An 18,463-nucleotide genomic window follows, 5' to 3' on the forward strand; every position below is an offset into this window, starting at 1 on the left:
ATCTGGCAACACTGCCGTGGAGCCGTTGGTCACACAGGCCTTGGATCGGGTCTTGTTGCTGGGAGGAGACCGTCCACACTCACCGCCCTGTCCGCCTGCCTAGTGCCTGCCTAGTGCCTGCTGCTAGCGGTTAGCTGGCTATAGGATGCGTTCAGCAGGCCACCGTACAGCAAGGCAAGCCCTTGGGTGATTCTATTTTCACACTGCGACGGAGCTGAAGGGTGGATCACTGGAGACAACGCCACACCTTTCCAAGGTAATGTTAATGTGTCGTTTGCCATAAAAAAAAAAAGAATAGATCTACAAGCTAACACCGCGTCGCGAAGCAACCCCTTGTCTAGCTTGTAGATCTGTTCGTTTTTGGCAAGCGACACACACACACACAGGCTAAAGAAGGCTATAGTTGCATGCATGGGCCATAGCCTTGGACCAGGACTATCATAGATGTATTTAATCGATTTTTACATTTTTATATCTAAGTGAAAGTCAGACTCGATAAAATACACCTATGATAGTTTTGATCCAAGGCTACATGGGCCACATTATAGCTAACGCTAGCTGTTTTAGCCCCAATCTGATCACATAACCTTATTATTATCTCACTGTTTGAGCCAAGGTAACATAATGGCTTCTTCAGCAAACAAACACCTGCTTATGTTATGAGTGACAGCCAAGAAGAAGTGAAATGCATGGCGTTGTTTGCGATGAGCTACGTGTAGCCACATTTAAAGTTGAATGAAGGAAATCATATGCAAAAGCATGCATTATGTATGTGACAGCAGGTGCCTCAATGGTACATTTGCTCCAGCAGGCCAGGGATGGAGGGAGAATGGGTACTTTATGTATGTTTGTATGTATGTATGATCAATGGGTATGGGTCTCCTGCAGAACTAGCCTCGGATCAAGACTATCATAGCTGTATTGTAATGATTTTTTTGACATTTGCATATCTATGATATGGAGTCAGACTTTATCAAATACATCTATGATAGTCTTGATCCAAGGCTACTGCAGAACAATGACTAAGGTGATGTGTTGTAGTAACACCCAAGAGGGCAAGATAAACTTAATATATGAATATTTTTGGAATGATATAAATCATCTTATGATTTAGTGTTTGAAGTGAAGTGGCCATGCAGTGAATGGTTCCTTAAGTTGTCCCAAGCTAATGGTGCCATCCCATCAATAGAGCGACACTTGTTTGTTAACTGAAATGTGGAGCACTGGACTGGAGGCTTCTAAACAAGCCCTTTTTTCTTTTTAACAACCACCTGTCAGATGTATAATTGGTGTATTTATGCAACGCTGTGGGTGTGTGTTCTGATTCAAGGATGGATGTGGGTTTGTGTGCTGGTGGAGATGGCACCAAAAGAAAAATGGATTTGGCTGGCGTCGCAGAAGGAACGATGGAAGTTGTACCTTTGGAAATGTACGATTCTGCCAGAGCAAAAATAGATGCCAACCTACGGTGGCTGTTTGCCAAAGCCTACGGCATTGGTAAGTTGTCTCATGCAAACACACACACACACACACACACACACACACACACACACACACACACACACACACACACACACACACACACACAGTCACACACAGTCACACACACACACACACACACACACACACACACACACACACACACACACACTCTCTTTCTCAAATAAGCTTAGCAGGCCCACAATAGCTCAGGAGAGTGGAATTCTATCTATGAATTCAGTCACATTTACTACTTTATTAGACGTCTACTACTGTACTCGATGTGTACAGCAGACATTATCTTCAAAGAGAAGGGGTAGCTGGCTGCCAGCAGTTTTAACTGAACCTGTGTGTTTTGGGAGAAGTTCTGCAGTAGTCCACATGTTCTCATGCTCTGTTGGACAGCATGATACGTTTTCTCATCGTCTCAGCATACTGATGGTCAGCAGAATGTGCAGAGCTTTAAGGGGGGCATTGACAGCAAGGGCCCAACAGAAAGAAATATGTGTCTCTGTGTGCACTTGTGCCAATTCTAATTTCCCCCATGACACTTGGCAACTGAATTCTTCCCCACTGACTCACTGGATATCTCCCATTTCCTGTGTAGTGGCCTTTACCGGCATGGTAGGACAGGAGGACCGATGGCAAGCTGATTGGCTGGCTCTGGTTGAGGATTAGGTTATTTGTTTGAATGTCCTCTGGGCGCAAAAAAAAGTCAAAGCTGTAGAGCTAGTCATTCACACTTCCTATCACAATGGCATCAGTGTTAGTATCTGGTGCCATAGGCTAGACGTGCGTGTCTTATCTTGTCTAGGCCTGTTTTAAGTTATAGCAAGCAAGAAGGTAAGTATGGTTTCTTCTGTTTAGACTGGTGTTCTATCAGTGGTTGTCACTAGATTTGTGATTGCATTTGTGATTGTGATTACCTGAGGCATGCAGTCCAACATTGGTGAACTTTGACCGGGCATCAATGAATAGGAAAGAAGTGCCGTGGTTGACCTCATTTTGTTTGTAGTTTTCTTTCAGTGAGCCAACCACTCCAACATAAGTCAAATAAACTACACACCCGAAAACCGGCACTGGCCACGAATCATTATTTACAAAAAATAGTGAAAATTGCAGATCCATAAGCTCACAACGTGTTGTGAGCTTGTAGATGTGAGGCTATGTATGTATGTATTATGAAGGACAAAGTAGTCCAGTGTCTCTTTGAAGATCCACCTGATATACTTTAAATATCCCCAGAATAAGAAATGGTTACCTATCATGTATGAGACTATTGCCCTATTTGTTTTTGTCCCAGAGAACTCACACTGGTGCTGAATTTCTAAACCACTTAAGGCCTATTTTATACTTAGTCGTACAACGGTATCGTGCGAAAATAGCCGAGCTACAAGCTCACAACGTGTCACATCGCAACGTATTGTGGGCTTGTAGATCTGCTGTCCTTAAAAAATGGGCCCAAAACAGGGCTAGGGAGAGGTCAAGGGAGAGCACTCATTGGTTAGAAGGTGTTATAGAATAACAACAGTGGCATCATAACTTCCATTGTTTATTGCTCAGTATCCATAATAATTGTCCTTTTTTTTTACTTGGTCCAGGGCGGCTTTTTATCAGAACTTAAGCATTCAGAGAGATCAGTGTTGGTCTAAGCTGACGGACTCGGCACTCTCTCACGTTGCACTGCTTTGCATGTTGCTTGCATGAAGAGTAGCAGTCTCTACATGTCACCCATCATTACCTCAGAGGTTCAGCTAACCTGTCTTTTGAATGCCGTTCTTCAGTCATGACTCGTTACACAGATTTCGTAACGCCACTCAAACCCAAGCTTCTTGTATAGTGAGGCAAAATTACGTTAGGTTCAACATTTTAGTGGTTATCAAGGTCAGGGATGGAACTCTATTCCTGCAGGAATTGTTTCATTCCCTTTTTAAGTATTCTGTGCTGAAAAGCTCTGCTCTATACCGGATCACTGAGGCCTATAATACACACAGACCCGATGCTCATAGCAATGCATCGGTCTTAATTGGCATTTTGGGCCGATGGCTGACTATGAAGGATGCTTGTTTTCATCGGACTCTGAGGAGTCTCTATGTCTCGTTTGTCAATTGTCATAAAAGGAACCCCAGCTTAGAAGGCAAACAAAGATGCAATATTGCAGGACTAAGATGATGCAATTCAGTTGACGCGACCGAGATTACAGTAGAGCTTTGGCAGTCAGTGGAGGGGGGGGGGGTGCAGCTGCAATTATTCTCCCCATCCCATGGGAGGTGAATATATTAGGCTTCTAGTGCATTTCACCCTGTGCCTCATATGGTGCCCACAATGGCAATGCAGCACTGTTCATTTCCTGCTTGGTTCAAATGCAACGCTACGACACGCACCACGTCTTCCCTCCATTACATACAGCCTCCACCTCATATCAGGTTCAGTCGTGTCTGATGTTTGTTTATCAGTGTGGTTTCTGCGTTTGGTGTAATGTAGTGTGTGTGTGTGTGTGGTTGTGTGTGTGTGTGTGTGTGGCTGTGCAGTGTGCACTCCCCTCTTCATGCCAAGCGGACAGGGCACAGCTGCTCCCAAGCTGAGTGCCAGACGGACAGACAGACACAGTTTGCAAGAGTGGGCACACGTGTGTGGGCATATTGCTGGTCATCATCATGTCCTGCACATGCTCCTCCAGCCTGACATGTGGATGGCTGGGAGACTGGCTGCAGCTCATCATTCCCACAATAGAATATATGAGGTGTTATTGCCTATGCTAAAGCCCTCCCCCCACTCCACCCCTTTTCCATTACAGTTAGTAAATATTTCAGCCTGGCTGGTGGTGGCAGGAGGGGGGCAGCTGCCACATGACATCAGTGTCTCTGGAGTCAAGTCAAACGTGAAGACCCACCCGCCCGGGCTAGACGGCTTTTGTTTTCATGCACAATCAGGCCCTCTGTTGTTGTGACGAGTTGATCTACTCGCACAGCTCTCCAGGAATGACCCACACTGCTGCTGTAGTTACGCTGTTCCACAACAACTGGCTTGTTGTATATGGCTGCTGTTGACCTTATTCGTACCGCACGGTATGACAGTGGCTCAGGGGGTAGAGCGGCCGCTCGAGGATCGGAAAGTTCCGTGTTCGATCCCCGGCTCTTCCTGGCTTAGTGTCAAAAGTGTCCTTGAGCAAAACACTTGACCATGCCTTCCATGGTTTGCCTCTGGCATTGGTGTGTGAATGTAATGCATATTGTAATAAAGTAGCGCTTTGGATAAATGTGCTATTTACATTCACCCCATGTACCATTTTGCACAGGGTTGAAATGATGTACTAACCTTTTACGGCGTGGTTTTGTAGGAGGTGAGCTGTCTAGAAGAGGGTCTGTGTGTTTACATTTGTCCGGGGCTAAGCCAGACTGGTCACGTGAAGTCTGAGAATCAGATCCACATGGGAGCCACACGGTTATTAGGCCCACTGGCCCAGTCTTTGCTCTAACTTGAGGTGTCTATGCTCTAATATCCATTGCAACTGTGATCTCAGGTACTGTAGTTTTCACAGCCTATTGTGTTACCTTTTGGCTGTAGAGTGTTATTAGGCCCCAGTTGAAGAAGAGCCATGCCTGCTTGCTCGTCTTCCTGTTTGTGCGGAAGGGAGAGTGCTGACGAGTGGTTCCATTTATCCCATCGGAGAGCACACACACACACACACACACACACACACACACACACACACACACACTAGGGCATTAACAGAATAATCGAATATTCGAATATTCGACTATCAAACCGACTATTCGACTATCAAACCACTATTCGATTATTCGATAAAAAATAAATAAATAAAAACAAGTTTTTTTTCCTTTTTTCTTTGATTTTTTTTTTTTTAGTGGCTTTTCTGCAGCAGACACGCAACTGTGAGCTCTGGTGTGACGTCAACTCGCATTCCTTGAGTCCAGTCAAAAAAAAAAAAACTTTTTATTTTTTTTATTTTTTATTTTTTTATTATTTTGTTTTTTATAATCAAATCGATTATTCGAATACTTATAGGTCGAATAATTCGAATACTAAAAATCACTATTCGTGAATGCCCTAACACACACACACACACACACACACACACACACACACACACACACACACACACACACACACACACACACACACACACACACTCACACTCACACTCACACTCACACACAGCTTCAGTTGTGTGACAGCAGTACACAATCTCTGTTCAACTTCAAACCAGAAGGCCGATAATGGTATCAACGAATTTCCGCTTTCGGTTTCATCTCACCTTCTTTGGTTTTTGCATTCATTAAGACATTTTCTAGGTTGACATTGATTTATCTTCTTTTTTTTCCCAAGGCCTTTATATGGTGGGATTTTCGGGTTCTGCAAGTGACTTTGTGTTCAAAGCAACAGAATCCCTTTTTAAATATAGGTCATTGGTTTATTTTCCCTTTGTGGCTGCAGTATTGTTAAATTAGCCTTGCACTGGCAGGCCCCACTGCGCTGTCACCTGAGAAGGCTGTGCTCACTCCGTCTAGCTTGCTGTTTCTATCCAACTGCGAGCTCCTTGCACAACCGAGACATGGCTTCTAACCATGTATGGCCATATTTACTCAAAGTAAACCGAAACCCACGCAGAACAAATATTTTAACGCAGAAAGCCAGCATGCCTCGCTGCCTTACTATTGACACCGTTGACACACGAGAAGTCATAATGCCAAAGGCTTAGGCAGGTTTCTGTATCACGATGGCCTCTTTTCAGGAGGCGTTGCCCTTTACATGACAGGATGAAAGTGTATTTGTTGTGTCGTTGGGGTGGCCAGAAGTGGCCAAACAATGGGACACACATGAATATCGGCTCATCTCGGTGCTTGCCACACCTACCTACAGTACATGTCCTTTATCCTACCTACAGTATGTCCATTATCCTACCTAACTACTGTATGTCCTTCATCCTAGCTACAGTATGTCCTTTATCCTACCTACAGTATCCTACCTGATCAATACATCTGGCCGATAAAGCGGCCATTATTTGACTTTTGATGTTGTTTTTTGTTTTTTTTAAAGATATTTTTTGGGGCTTTTTCTGCCTTTATTGATAGGATAGTAGGCTGACAGGAAATGGGGAGAGAGATGGGGGGGATGACATACAGCAAAGGTCGCCGGGATCGGGAGTCGAACCCGCGACACGCTGTCAAGCTGGATTACCAGCATATATGGTATGCGCCTGGACCGCTAGGCCAGCGGACGTTAGCATTAATCCCCACAATCTGGTATCAGTCAGGCTCTAATGACGTGTATCCTACCTACGGTCTAATATACCTACGGTATGTCCTGTTATCCTACCCATGTTCTTTATCCTACTTATGTCCTTTCATCTACCCCTGTTTCTGTGGTCTGATAAAAGTTCAACGTGAGCCACTAATTTAACTCTCCCCTTTCCCCCCTCCCGTGTGTCCCAGACCACATCCCAGAGGACCTGCGGGACCCCTTCTACACAGACCAGTATGACCAGGAGCACATCAAGCCGCCTGTCCTCCACCTGCTGCTGTCCTGCGAGCTCTACTGTCGCGTCTGTGCGCTCATCCTCAACACGGAGCAGGCGGCCTCGCTGCAGTCCCACCTGTCCGTCATCCAGGCCCTGTCCAGGAAGGGCATCTACGTGGTGGAGAGCGACGACACGCCCATCACCGAGGGAGACCTGGCCTCCATGCCCATCAAGATGGTGAGTGGGGATTCAGGGGTGCGACACTTAACCCATTAAAACCTGAGGCCGATTCTACAAATGCCATGTGAAGTGAGCGGTGTAAACAACAGTGGTCAATCATCACAGTGATGGAAGCTCACTTTAAAAAAAAGTCGTTTTTTTTAAGTGCTTTGTGCTATTTATAGGTTATCAATTTCATCATGTGTCTCGCTAACCAATCACAGGGCCTGAGCAAAGGGTGTGAATAGAGTCAGCCAATCACAGAGCAAGGGTGTGAATAGAGTCAGCCAATCACAGTACAGCGAAGGGGTGTACTAATGAGGTGTCCCAAACCCACGTATAGGAGCGGCTACACCGCTCAAAAAAAGATCTACAAGCTCACAATGCGTATGTGACCTTGTAGAATGGCTATATCTATGCAAAACAGCTATCTGGTATTCATCACTGGTTTATTAGCTAGCAGTGATGGAGATAATTATTTTTTTGCCATTATAGACACTATCAAAATGAATTGAATTGGCATGCCGTACTCTGATTATGTGAGAATTGCTACAATGGATCTTTGTGTTTAGGTTACTGTATTTGTAGACCTGTGAACTGTTTAATTGGATCATGATTTACTTTAATTTGATAACTAATCCAACAAATAGAAAAGAAAAGTCTCATAAAAAAGATTAGCACCATCCATGCTGCTTGTGTTTCATATGTGAAGATACCTTTTATTCCTTTGCAATGAGACGTATAGACAGCCACCTCCCACAAGGCTGCTAACTGAATGATGGCTACCTAAAAGTCGTCAGCCAATGAAAGAAAGAACCTTGTGCACTTAAGGAAGTTGAAGGAAATTCAGAATCGACAAGCCACCACGTCTGTAGCAGTATTTCCTTTTGCAGAATTAAAGTGTGCTTTACAATACCATTGCGATCTGAATCGGCATTTTAGCGTTGCATTGGATTGTTACCCGTTGAATCGATAGATTGATCCAGATTGATGGATTGTTACACCCTTATTAGATGACTGTTAATGTTATAAAGAAAAGCAGGGCCTAAACTATAACAACATGGGACACAGCTTGCACATTCCCTATCTCTTCCTGCTTGCCATGCCTTATCTTAGTGGATATTGTTCCCATTTATCTAGCCATTGCATCTTGGCCGCAGCACTTTGAAACATTGGAATGCCAATCACATAATGGACCTGTCAAATATAACCTTTAAGTCCTGGGTATTGACACATCCAGTTTGCGGCTTACTTTGCTGTTTCACATGATGATGCTGTAATGTAGACCTCAGTGTCACAAATATTACATAATGGCCTGATTGGAGCTAATCACAAATATTTTGCATAATCATTTCCATAAATCTGTATAAAAACAGCTGGATGAAAAAAAACTAAACATATTTCCATCACCATTTCCATTTTGTTCACGTTCCTTTCACCACTTTAAACCTGGAGTCCCTATTTTTGGCATTTAGGGAAAATCTTTATACATTTGTATATTTCAATAATTTGTCAAAGACTAAAAGGCAAACAGAAATGTATTTTGTATTTATATGTTCCAATGCCAAAACACAATGAAATGCAATTATTTGTTTGACAATTTATCATCAACTAAAATATCATCATCGTGACAGCCGTAGTCTTAGGTTCTGAGTTTGCAGCCTGATTTAGGCAAAGAGGCTCCATGGGATTTGGTTGTGCACGCAACGTTATTTTATTCAAATTAGAAGTGATAATTTGACTGCTACACACGCTAGACAGGGCGTGCCATGCCAGAGAGGCTTACGGGTGGCTTTCCTCGTTCCTGGTGTCTTTGTAGTTGTGCTACAATGGCAGCACCAATGTTATTCAACTTCTTGGCCAGGCTCATTTTCAGTCAACAAGAACACCTTTTAATGGTGTTCCAGGTGCCTAGCCCTTATCTGTCCGTCTGTCTGTCTATACACAAAGCATTTGAGGACAGACAGAAATGGCCTATTTCTGTTAACCAAAAGACTACACGGCAAGAGTGTTGAAAAAGACCTACTACACAGTAAAGTTAATGTAACTGAGACCCTTTTGGTTACAGCTGTGCACTCTCTGAGCTAAACGAACACTATAGATTTTACTGTGTAATACTAAAAACTGTCCAAATTAAGAACTGGCAGTTTCTCAGCTCCGTAGCGAAGCCAGTGATTCACTAACACAAGTGTCATGGCAACCATTGAACTCGAGGCACATTCCATCAGCTGTGCGTCAGTGTTTTATTCACACCGCACACAAATGGCTACAAATGCCAACAATTAATTTTTCCACTGGAGTTATGCTCTGCTGCGTTAGGTACGTTGAGCCAGTAAAAATGGATCCCCATAAAAATGTAGGTCTCAGGTCTGTCTGCATTCAATCCTTTGCATTGTAAGCAGGTTGCATGTGAAGAGGGTTGTGATGTCACTTAACCCATTCAATCCGGAGATGCATCTGTGTCATTTTAGATTTCTTTGGCTATTCTTTTTTAAATCAAATGAAAATGTGTGCAAATCTTTGAATATATACATTCAAAGATTTGCAAAGATCTACAAGCTCTCTGTGCCGCGCTATGAGCTTGTAGATCTGCAATTTTTGAATAGCCCAAAGAAATCTAAAATGACACAAGATGCGTTCCCCGGATTGAATGGGTTAACCACTTAAGCCCAATTTTATGCTTAATCGCAAAAATGGTGGTGTGGACCGAAAACAACCTCAACGCGTCATGAGACTCATGACGCAACACATTCTGATCCTGTAGATCCTCTGCTCTTGTGAGCTTCGAAAACGTCTTTTTTAGCTTATATATAGTGTAGACATTGACATGCCCAAAATAGGGACGCCAGCTTGAAAGTGGTTATTCTGGTTAATACTTGGATTTTGTTGCTGCCAATCTTTCCCAGCTGTGATTTTGGTCACAGATGGCTTGTGTCTTGGTTTTGTTTTGTTTGGTACTGGAACATTGTCGCCCTTAACAACATATGATGACTTCATTTGCTCCGTTCAGCTACCTTCTCATCCGGCCCGGTGACCTCTGCTCTTCTTTATTTCCCTTCCTCTATCTGTCTGGCTCTGTCTCTGATGGCATGATGATAACTGTGAATCATGGTTTGACGGACACAGAGTGCTTGAGCCAGGTTTGTCTTGGAGGGGGTCCAATGGACCCATTAGTCCTTTTCTATGGGGTCCATTGCTTGATCAAAAAAACAAAACAATGAATCACATTTATGTAGATTGGTGGTAATCATTTAAAAAATGTCAATCAAAGCAACATATCTGTTGATATCATATAGTAGTTCACATTAGACAGACTAGATACTAGCAGCCAACTGGTGAAAACTATTCATAAACATGGTTGTCATTAGTTACAGTAATAGTTCTATCTCCTAGTCCTACCTGGCAGTATAAATATAGACACACTCATGCTCCCCGAGGTGTACTGTCGCCCACTGTTTCTCATTCTTAGCTATGACGTGAACGTGGCATTGGTAGACAATGACGGCCTATTTTCGGGGACCAATGTCGGAACGACGTGCCGGACTCAAACGCCCGATAGGTCATAGCATCTGTCCTACTATGGCAGGGAATCTGAGGTGTGGCACCAGCAACCTTACCTGTAGTCATTTATAATAGTAATGTTGTTGCCCATAGCGTCTAGGCTATTGGATCTCAAAGTGGGGTCCTGGGGGGGTACCAGGGGTTCCCCAGCTAAATTAGTTAATTAAGCGTCACAATCATTTTAACCCCTTTATCCATATTTTATACATTAACTATTCAAAAATAGCAGATATACAAGCTCATAAGTGCCGCGCTATGAGCTTGTAGATATTCTATTTTTGAAAAATCTTGAAAATGTGTGCAAATCTTTAAATCTTTTTTTTAAAAGACGAACATTTATAATGGCCACATACATATCCATTTGGGCGTCCTTGGCACGAAAAAGTTTGAGAACCACTGCTCTAGACCTCTGCCTGAGTCCACAGCACCGCGTCACAGCCAGTGAGTAAAGTAGGCTGGGTGATTTACAGTGCAGAGAGATCCAGTGGCTCACAATTTCATCTTGGACACAGAACAGATAGAAACACCAGCCTCGGCTTCCTCTCTCGACTGTCTCTTCCCCTCTTCTGTTGCCATGGAAACAAACAACGTGTGACGACGGCGGCAGCAGGGGTGTGTCTGTGTGTGTGTCTGGTTCCTGACAGGGCCCTGGTGAATAATCCCAGCACAGGCCCCTGTGTAAGCATAGCCAGACACAAAGCACCGGGGAGAGGCTGAAAATCCTCTGCTGCTGCTGCTGCTGCCTGCAGCAGACCACTCTTTTCTCAAACGTCCGGTCCGGGGTCCACCAGGGGACCACCAGGAGACCAAATGGACCGTCATGGGTCTGTAACTCTTGAGAGTGTACAAAATGGAAGTTCAATTAACACTGGGGATTTTTCACATTGGGGGGAGACTTGAAATGTAAAAGGTTGAACTAAACTATAGTGGAACCTCAGTCTGCACTATAAAATCTTGTGTGTACAAATTAGAACAGTAAGCGTCCATTTGGTTCCCTTTGTACACTCTCAGAGGGGTCCACCGGGGGGGGGGGGGGTCCCCTGGTCGTCCCTGGACCGGACGTTGAGAAACGGTCTGTCAGATAGACTGCTGGAGGAAGTGAGATCCCCCCACACACACCGGCTTGCTGCTGACTCTGCAAGATGTTTCCATGGCAACTCGCATGTTCCTATTCCCATGTGACGGTGAGAGATCCCGTACCTGCAGACTCTTCCTGACCTGACTCCTGTTTCCCTTAAGAGGAAAACCAGGCCTGAGTAGCATCTGGGGCTAGTTAAAACAGCATCCCAGTAGCCGCCCTCCTGGTGTGTGTGTGTGTGTGTGTGTGTGTGTGTGTGTGTGTGTGTGTGTGTGTGTGTGTGTGTGTGTGTGTGTGTGTGTGAGACTGCTCGGGGCAGCAGAGCACCCCTCCCTGTGGAGATCTGTGCTGGGCTGATGAAGGGCAGTTCAGGATCGAACAGCAGACAAACCCACTGTCTGTTTTCTATTGTTTGTCTAATCACTACTGCTGCTCATGGACTCCGAAGACATGATTGCTACAGTACCATGTGGCATGAGCCATTTAAAGGCCCCTACCAGCATACTCCATTTTTGTTATATATAAAGTTGAAGTTGTGGGCTTGTGGCAGGTGGTGTCTGTCTGTCTGTGGAGGGTGCGCAGATATGCCCATATATGGACTAGACGTGCGGCGTGCCCATATTGGCAAATACGCTTGATCAGCGAGAGAAAGAGCGAACCTCAATCTACAGGATCACTTAACTGAACTATAGTTTAGTCTGTATGTACACTACAGATTCATGAGAGCGAAACCTGAACACGCTGATCGGCACGTCATCGGTACATGACCCCGGCCATGCCGGCCAAGCTGATTACACAAACATTAACGATGTTATGACAAGTATACCATGAGTCTTACTCAATGAGCTAAACATGCCAGACCACCGGTATCGTCCTTTAAAAATTGTTGTGTACAATTTTCATAGCCACCAGCTTAGCAACCACACACACATTTACTCATTATGCTTGCTTGCTTCTTTCTTTGTTCAATGTAGACATGTCTTAGGATGTTATATGTTGTCTGTTGGTTTCCCTGTTTCACTTGTAGTGTTTGTCGGCGTCTCATTGTCTGGGGCCGCGTGGGTCCGTGCTGCTGTGAACGCGCTGAATAGCTCTAATTAGCTTCGTTAATTCTGTCTGTTCCCTTCCCCGTCACCAATTGGATTACTGTGCTCTAGCAGGGCCATAAAGCATTGAATGGAATAGTGCTCTGTATTTCAGTTAGTGAAACTTTAAACTCTGGTATAAACTGTCAATCTCCGGTCTTATCTGCTAGGGTGGAATGTTGTAAATGGTTCGTAATCTAATCATTTGATATCTCAGTGATTCACTTAAATTTGTGTGTTTTGAGAAAGGTAAAGGACATCAGACATCAGGTGTTGGGCCACGTTGAGTGGAGATTCCCTCCTGTGCTTCTTGATTGGATTAGAACAGAATGAAGCCTAAGCTAGAGTGAAGTCCAGTGCACACTGTGCTGCACACGGAGTTGAAGATTAGAAAGAGGTTATTTAGAGAGCACATCTTGTTTCATACACTGTCTTGGGGTTTATTCTATTGGAGGCCTTAGTATGTTGGCTCATGATTTCATATTTTAGAAAAAAAAAAAAAATCTCCCAATGTAGTCATTATGCCAATTCCACACTGGGCACTGCTGAGCCCTACTCTTTGGTCTTGACAAGGATGATGTTGGCAGCTGCTTCTATTCACCGGACAGTGAGGCGTTTCAGCGTGAGGGCATAATGCATGCAGAGGAACAAACCTGTAAGAGTCGCTAGTGCAGTGACAGAGAACACCCTCTCCTACCAGCTTCGTGAATGCTTGGTGAATTCAGTTGTTTTAGTTGTTGTGCCTGGTCAAGGGGTCAGTGCACTGTGGAGGATCCAAACCCTAGTCAACACTAGTACACTGGTAGGCAAGGGACTTTACCCCTGCAGCACCCAGGAGCCCATTTTAGAACAATTCTGATTGTCTCCTGGAACACTAACCCCTCCATATATGTTGAGGTAGTTTTGAGTTTAACACCTGAATCATCATATGACTGTCTGATCGAGAGGTTATAAAAGCTATACTAGACAAACTTTAGTACTTCCACATGAAAAGTGCTTTAGTGCTTCTAAATAAAAAAATGTGGTCCTAATCGCAGGCCTTGTACTGCCCTCATCAAGCTCCACACCAACCAAATGGTTCTGTTTAGATTAGAGATGGCAGTAAGAGTTAGGGCTATAGTTGGGTTTAGGGTCTGCAGTTTCTTACCTTAGGAGTTAGGGATTTATACCATTCTGCATCTTTTATAGTCTTGATTTAACTGAATTGTGCTCTCCATCTCTTTGTCCTTCTTTCCTTCTCTTCCTCTCTCCCCACCCAGAGCGCTCACATGCCCATGATCGACGCCCTGATGATGGCCTACACGGTGGAGATGATCAGCATCGAGAAGGTGGTGGCCTGCGTCAAGCGCTTCTCCACTTTCAGCGCCTCCAAGGAGCTGCCCTTTGACCTGGAGGACGCCATGGTCTTCTGGATCAACAAGGTCCGAATAACTTCGCCCCGCCCATGTGCGCCCAGCGGGCATCAGGGTTTCTGCTAGGCATTTTTTGGGCCGGCCTTGACCGAGAGGATTTTATTTATGATATATTATGATCTTCATAATGAACGGCCAATTAAACATTTTATTTGGTCAATGGCCAGTAAATACCGGCTAACGGAAACCCTGGCGGGCACGCAGTCCAAACAAATATAGAAGCACGTCATGTGGCACACGTGGCCTCCGGACATGAGGCCTGATTCATACTTACTAGCATGCCGGAAATAGATGATCTACAAGCTCGCAATGCGTTGCAGTGCGACACATTGTGAGCTTGTATATTGACTACTTCCGGTGCGCGACACTCATGCGTAACCAAGTATAGCTCAGGATCAAGCTGCTGTGCTTTCTACTCACTCAGCACTGTGCCACATGAATAATGTGATGCACATTGATGTGGCCCGCTTGTATTCCCTGCTTGGGCGTGGGCCAAGAGAGAGTGGACTGCCAATTTGAACACGCACACGCTCACACACACATACTGTATATACACACACACACACACACGCGCGCACATGCAGGTCAGTAACACGCTCATATTACATTTGCCGATCAGTGGACTGCAGGCTAACTGACACAGCAGTTCTAATCCTTCACTGAGATGTCTCACGTATTGGCAGTTTTTTAATGTGTGGGCCTCTCGTGTATGTCATGTCTATTCGGGACCTAAGTCATAACATAGTTAAGGCATTATACTGTCACATCTATTCAGTAAATTAAGCATTATAGAGAGTGAAACATGGACCCACGTGGGTCCTTGAGGTGGTCAAGGAGAAGGTAGAACATCCGCACACTGGTTTGAAGCTCTCAAAACGTAATGGCGCAACATTTTGACCTTATAGGTCTTCATCAGGCAAATCATCATATTTTCCTGATGAAGACTTATAAGGCCAGCACCTGGCTAAATACAGTTACAAGATGTGCACACAATCTCCTCTGTGAATTGTTCCTTGAAGTGTTCCCCAGCTAAATGATTGATGGCTAGGAACCAAATGGACACTTGTTATGGGTCTGTAACTAACAGAGAGTGCAAATGGAACCTTGGATCCATTTGTACACTCCGAGTTAAATTAACAATGAGGATTTTTACAGTGTAGATTGGGGTCCCAGAGATAAAAATTGTATCTGTTGGGGGTCCGTGCCATAAATGCATTATCAAACTGGGGGTTCTTTACATTTAAAAAGGAGGCTGAGAAATGACACGTTTTGTCCTCCATGCTCCACAGGTGAATATGAAGATGAGGGACATTACAGAACGGGAGCACAAAGTCAAGCAGCATCCGCTGGAATCCCCCAGCCACCAAAAGGTAACACACTCACTGCATGCTGCTTCTTCGGTTGCACCATTTGGAACAAGAAACCAGTGGGCCAGAGCCCAAAATGTGAACTCTACAGCCAGAAGTTCCTTAATTCTGCTTTATGACAAATTGTCATAAAGTAAAGGCTTCAATATAATAAAAAAAAAAACTTTTATTTATCCAGGATAGTGTCACCAATCACTTCTTTAAAAGGGACATCTGGCTGCAAGACAACAGCAGGGTCACCAATTTTGAAATGTTCCTCGCCAAGCAATTTTGGTCTTGTTATGACCCTGCTCTCTCTCTCTCTCTCTCTTTCTGTATCTCTCTTTCCTTAACCTGGAAGCAGACCCTTTCCTCTTGTCTGTAGCCTCTATTGACCTCTCTGCTCCTTTTTCCTTTATCTGACCACCCACCCTTACCCTCGCCCCCTCCACCTCTTTTATCCCTGCTATCTGGATAGTCTCCCTCCAAATGGTATTGGAAACTAGTACCTGTAAGTTGGATGCTAGTCCCCATACCCCATCCTTGCCCCGCCCCCACGCCCTCTCGCACGCTTAGTTCTGTGTCGATGTGCGCGCACTCATTCAATGCTCAAGCCTGAGTTATACTTAGTTGCGTGCGGGTGTGTTGCAAAGGAAATGGCTGATTTACAAGCTTCTGGGCTTGTAGATCTGCTATTTTTGGTGCGCGACACCTGTGCGAGAGCATCCAAGTATAAATCAGGCGTCATTCTGTGCTGCTTGTAGTGGGGTGTCAGCAAAGGGGGGGAAGCTGCTGGATTCGTGTCACAGTGTGCCTTGAGGTTGCTCTGACTGAGTATTGTGTATAGAAAGACTGAAAGATGTTCCCCTTTGTGTTCAATATTCTTTACTCGTCATTTTCATTCTCTGCCCCTCACACCGGCAGCACGGATTCTGTGTGTGTGTGTGTGTGTGTGTGTGTGTGTCAGTAAGACTTATAGAAAATCCATGCTTCTTTCACCCGCCTTTGCAATCCCATCCTTGGCACCGTCTCCCACGTCGCTGATCTGCTGTGTCACCCCCCTCGCCCCCTCCTCTCTCTTTCTCTCCCTCCTCCTGAGAGAGATCTCAAGCCTGATTTATACTTTGTTGTACAACGTTGTCGCATGCCGGAAATAACCGATCTGCAAGCAGACGCGCAGCGCTTGTGAGCTTGTGGATTGGCTATTTCTGGCGCCTGACACCGCCTTACAAGGGGTTATAAATGGAGCATCACTCCCTTCTTTTGTGTCCACAAAGTGTTGTGTCTGATAGCATCTGTATCTCTGCTCTCTGTGTTGTCTGTGTGTGTGTGTGTGTGTGTGTGTATATGAATGTCAGCCTGACGTGCACGCGCTGGCCCACTGCATGCTGGAGCCAGAGGAGCTCTCGGACGTGGTACGCTGTCGCTTTCTTCAAAGCCAGGAACTGGCCTCTGTAGAGTTTAACCTGCTGTAGACCTGCTGTAGACCTGTGGTGCTTAGATTAAACTTGGGCTCCCTTTGTGAAATGCCTTCCATATTGTTGTTTCTGAAATCTACATTAACGATTGAGGTAGCAGAGGGTATCACGGGGAAACGCCAGGAAGTTTGAAGTGGAACGTCAGTTGAGCATGTTTGTGGTTATTACCTTCCTTGGGTCTGCTTTGGGCTGGGTCCCAATTATCCTGGGTCCGTTCCGAAACAGGCCCAATTTCTTTGACTTGCGATACCCTCTAGAATAGATTGAGGCTCATATGTCTTAGGTGTGTGTTGTGATCTATATATTTTATTTAATGGCAACTGTGATTGCACATACTTGCATCATTGCTGCATTAACCAATTAAGCACTATATACTTTGTTGTATGATGAATAGCAAAAAATAGCCGATCTGCAAGCTCACAACACTACGCAATATGATGCGTTGCGAGCTTGTAGATCTGATATTTCTTTTAACTTTCCACCTATTATGACATGCCCATAATGGGGATGCCAGGTTGAAAGTGGTTAAGCTAGCATTGTAGCTGTGAGGGATTATTAACACATTACCTACCAATCACGAGTATAACCGTGATTGGATAAATACCCCGTTATCTGCCAGTCACGAGTATAACCGTGAATGAAAAATTAAAAAAAGAAAGAAAAAAACTTTTTTTTATTTTATTTTTTCAATTTTCAATTTATCCACACAGAACCAGAGATATAGCCATCCAAAGATTTCTAGCTCCATTCACTCCTTGGTTAACTTATTACTTTAAAATCCTGTATCTCGGCTCCTGTGTTTTTTGTTTTTAACATTGGCAGTGGGGGAAGTAAAAAAAAAAGGCCTCTGGCAGGGAATGTGTTAAGTAGGGTTGTAGGGATGACCAGTGTTTTCTAAAATCTTTTTCAGTCCTTCATATTGGGGTTGTGACATTGCTTTCCAAAGCAGTGGGCTTATGTTTGTTAGCAGCCATTTTCATTGCTAATTATGCTAATTGACATATCATGAGAAGTGTGAAGAAGAAAAGAAACTTCATGAGACTATGGCAGGATAAATGAGACTATGGCGGACTTCCACAGTATAGTTCATTAATGGGAAATGGAGTCTTCAATTCGACCTCTTCCTCACCTCACTCCAGACAAACTGGCAGAAGAAGGCTAACTAATTTCTTTGTATTTCAGAAACCGTGTTTACAGTAGCAGCCAGATAATAAATACACCTGTCTAGAGAAACAGTGGGTTTATTTTTCTTGCAAAGCCCCAAGGGTCTCATTTCCAAATTGGAATAATTGCCTTTCTTGGCGATGAAGCAGCTAGCATTGG

At 44.4% G+C, this 18,463-nt stretch overlaps 1 protein-coding gene across 2 annotated transcripts in view; it reads left to right on the forward strand.

Annotated features, from left to right (window-relative positions):
• The first annotated feature begins 74 nt into the window (after window positions 1-74).
• Window positions 75-18,463, forward strand: part of camsap1b (calmodulin regulated spectrin-associated protein 1b) — a 35,326-nt gene continuing 16,937 nt past the window's right edge. For both annotated transcript variants that reach the window (XM_084055967.1, XM_084055968.1), the window contains exons 1-5: window positions 75-256; window positions 1,331-1,497; window positions 6,936-7,198; window positions 14,164-14,325; window positions 15,606-15,686. In XM_084055967.1, coding sequence (XP_083912093.1) covers window positions 1,332-1,497; window positions 6,936-7,198; window positions 14,164-14,325; window positions 15,606-15,686 — 672 coding nt within the window. In that variant the 5' untranslated portion in view covers window positions 75-256; window position 1,331. The remainder of the gene's footprint in view (window positions 257-1,330; window positions 1,498-6,935; window positions 7,199-14,163; window positions 14,326-15,605; window positions 15,687-18,463) is intronic.

Source organism: Gymnoscopelus microlampas (genome assembly GCF_963454915.1).
Source record: "Gymnoscopelus microlampas genome assembly, chromosome: 4".
NCBI classification, from domain to species: domain Eukaryota; kingdom Metazoa; phylum Chordata; class Actinopteri; order Myctophiformes; family Myctophidae; genus Gymnoscopelus; species Gymnoscopelus microlampas.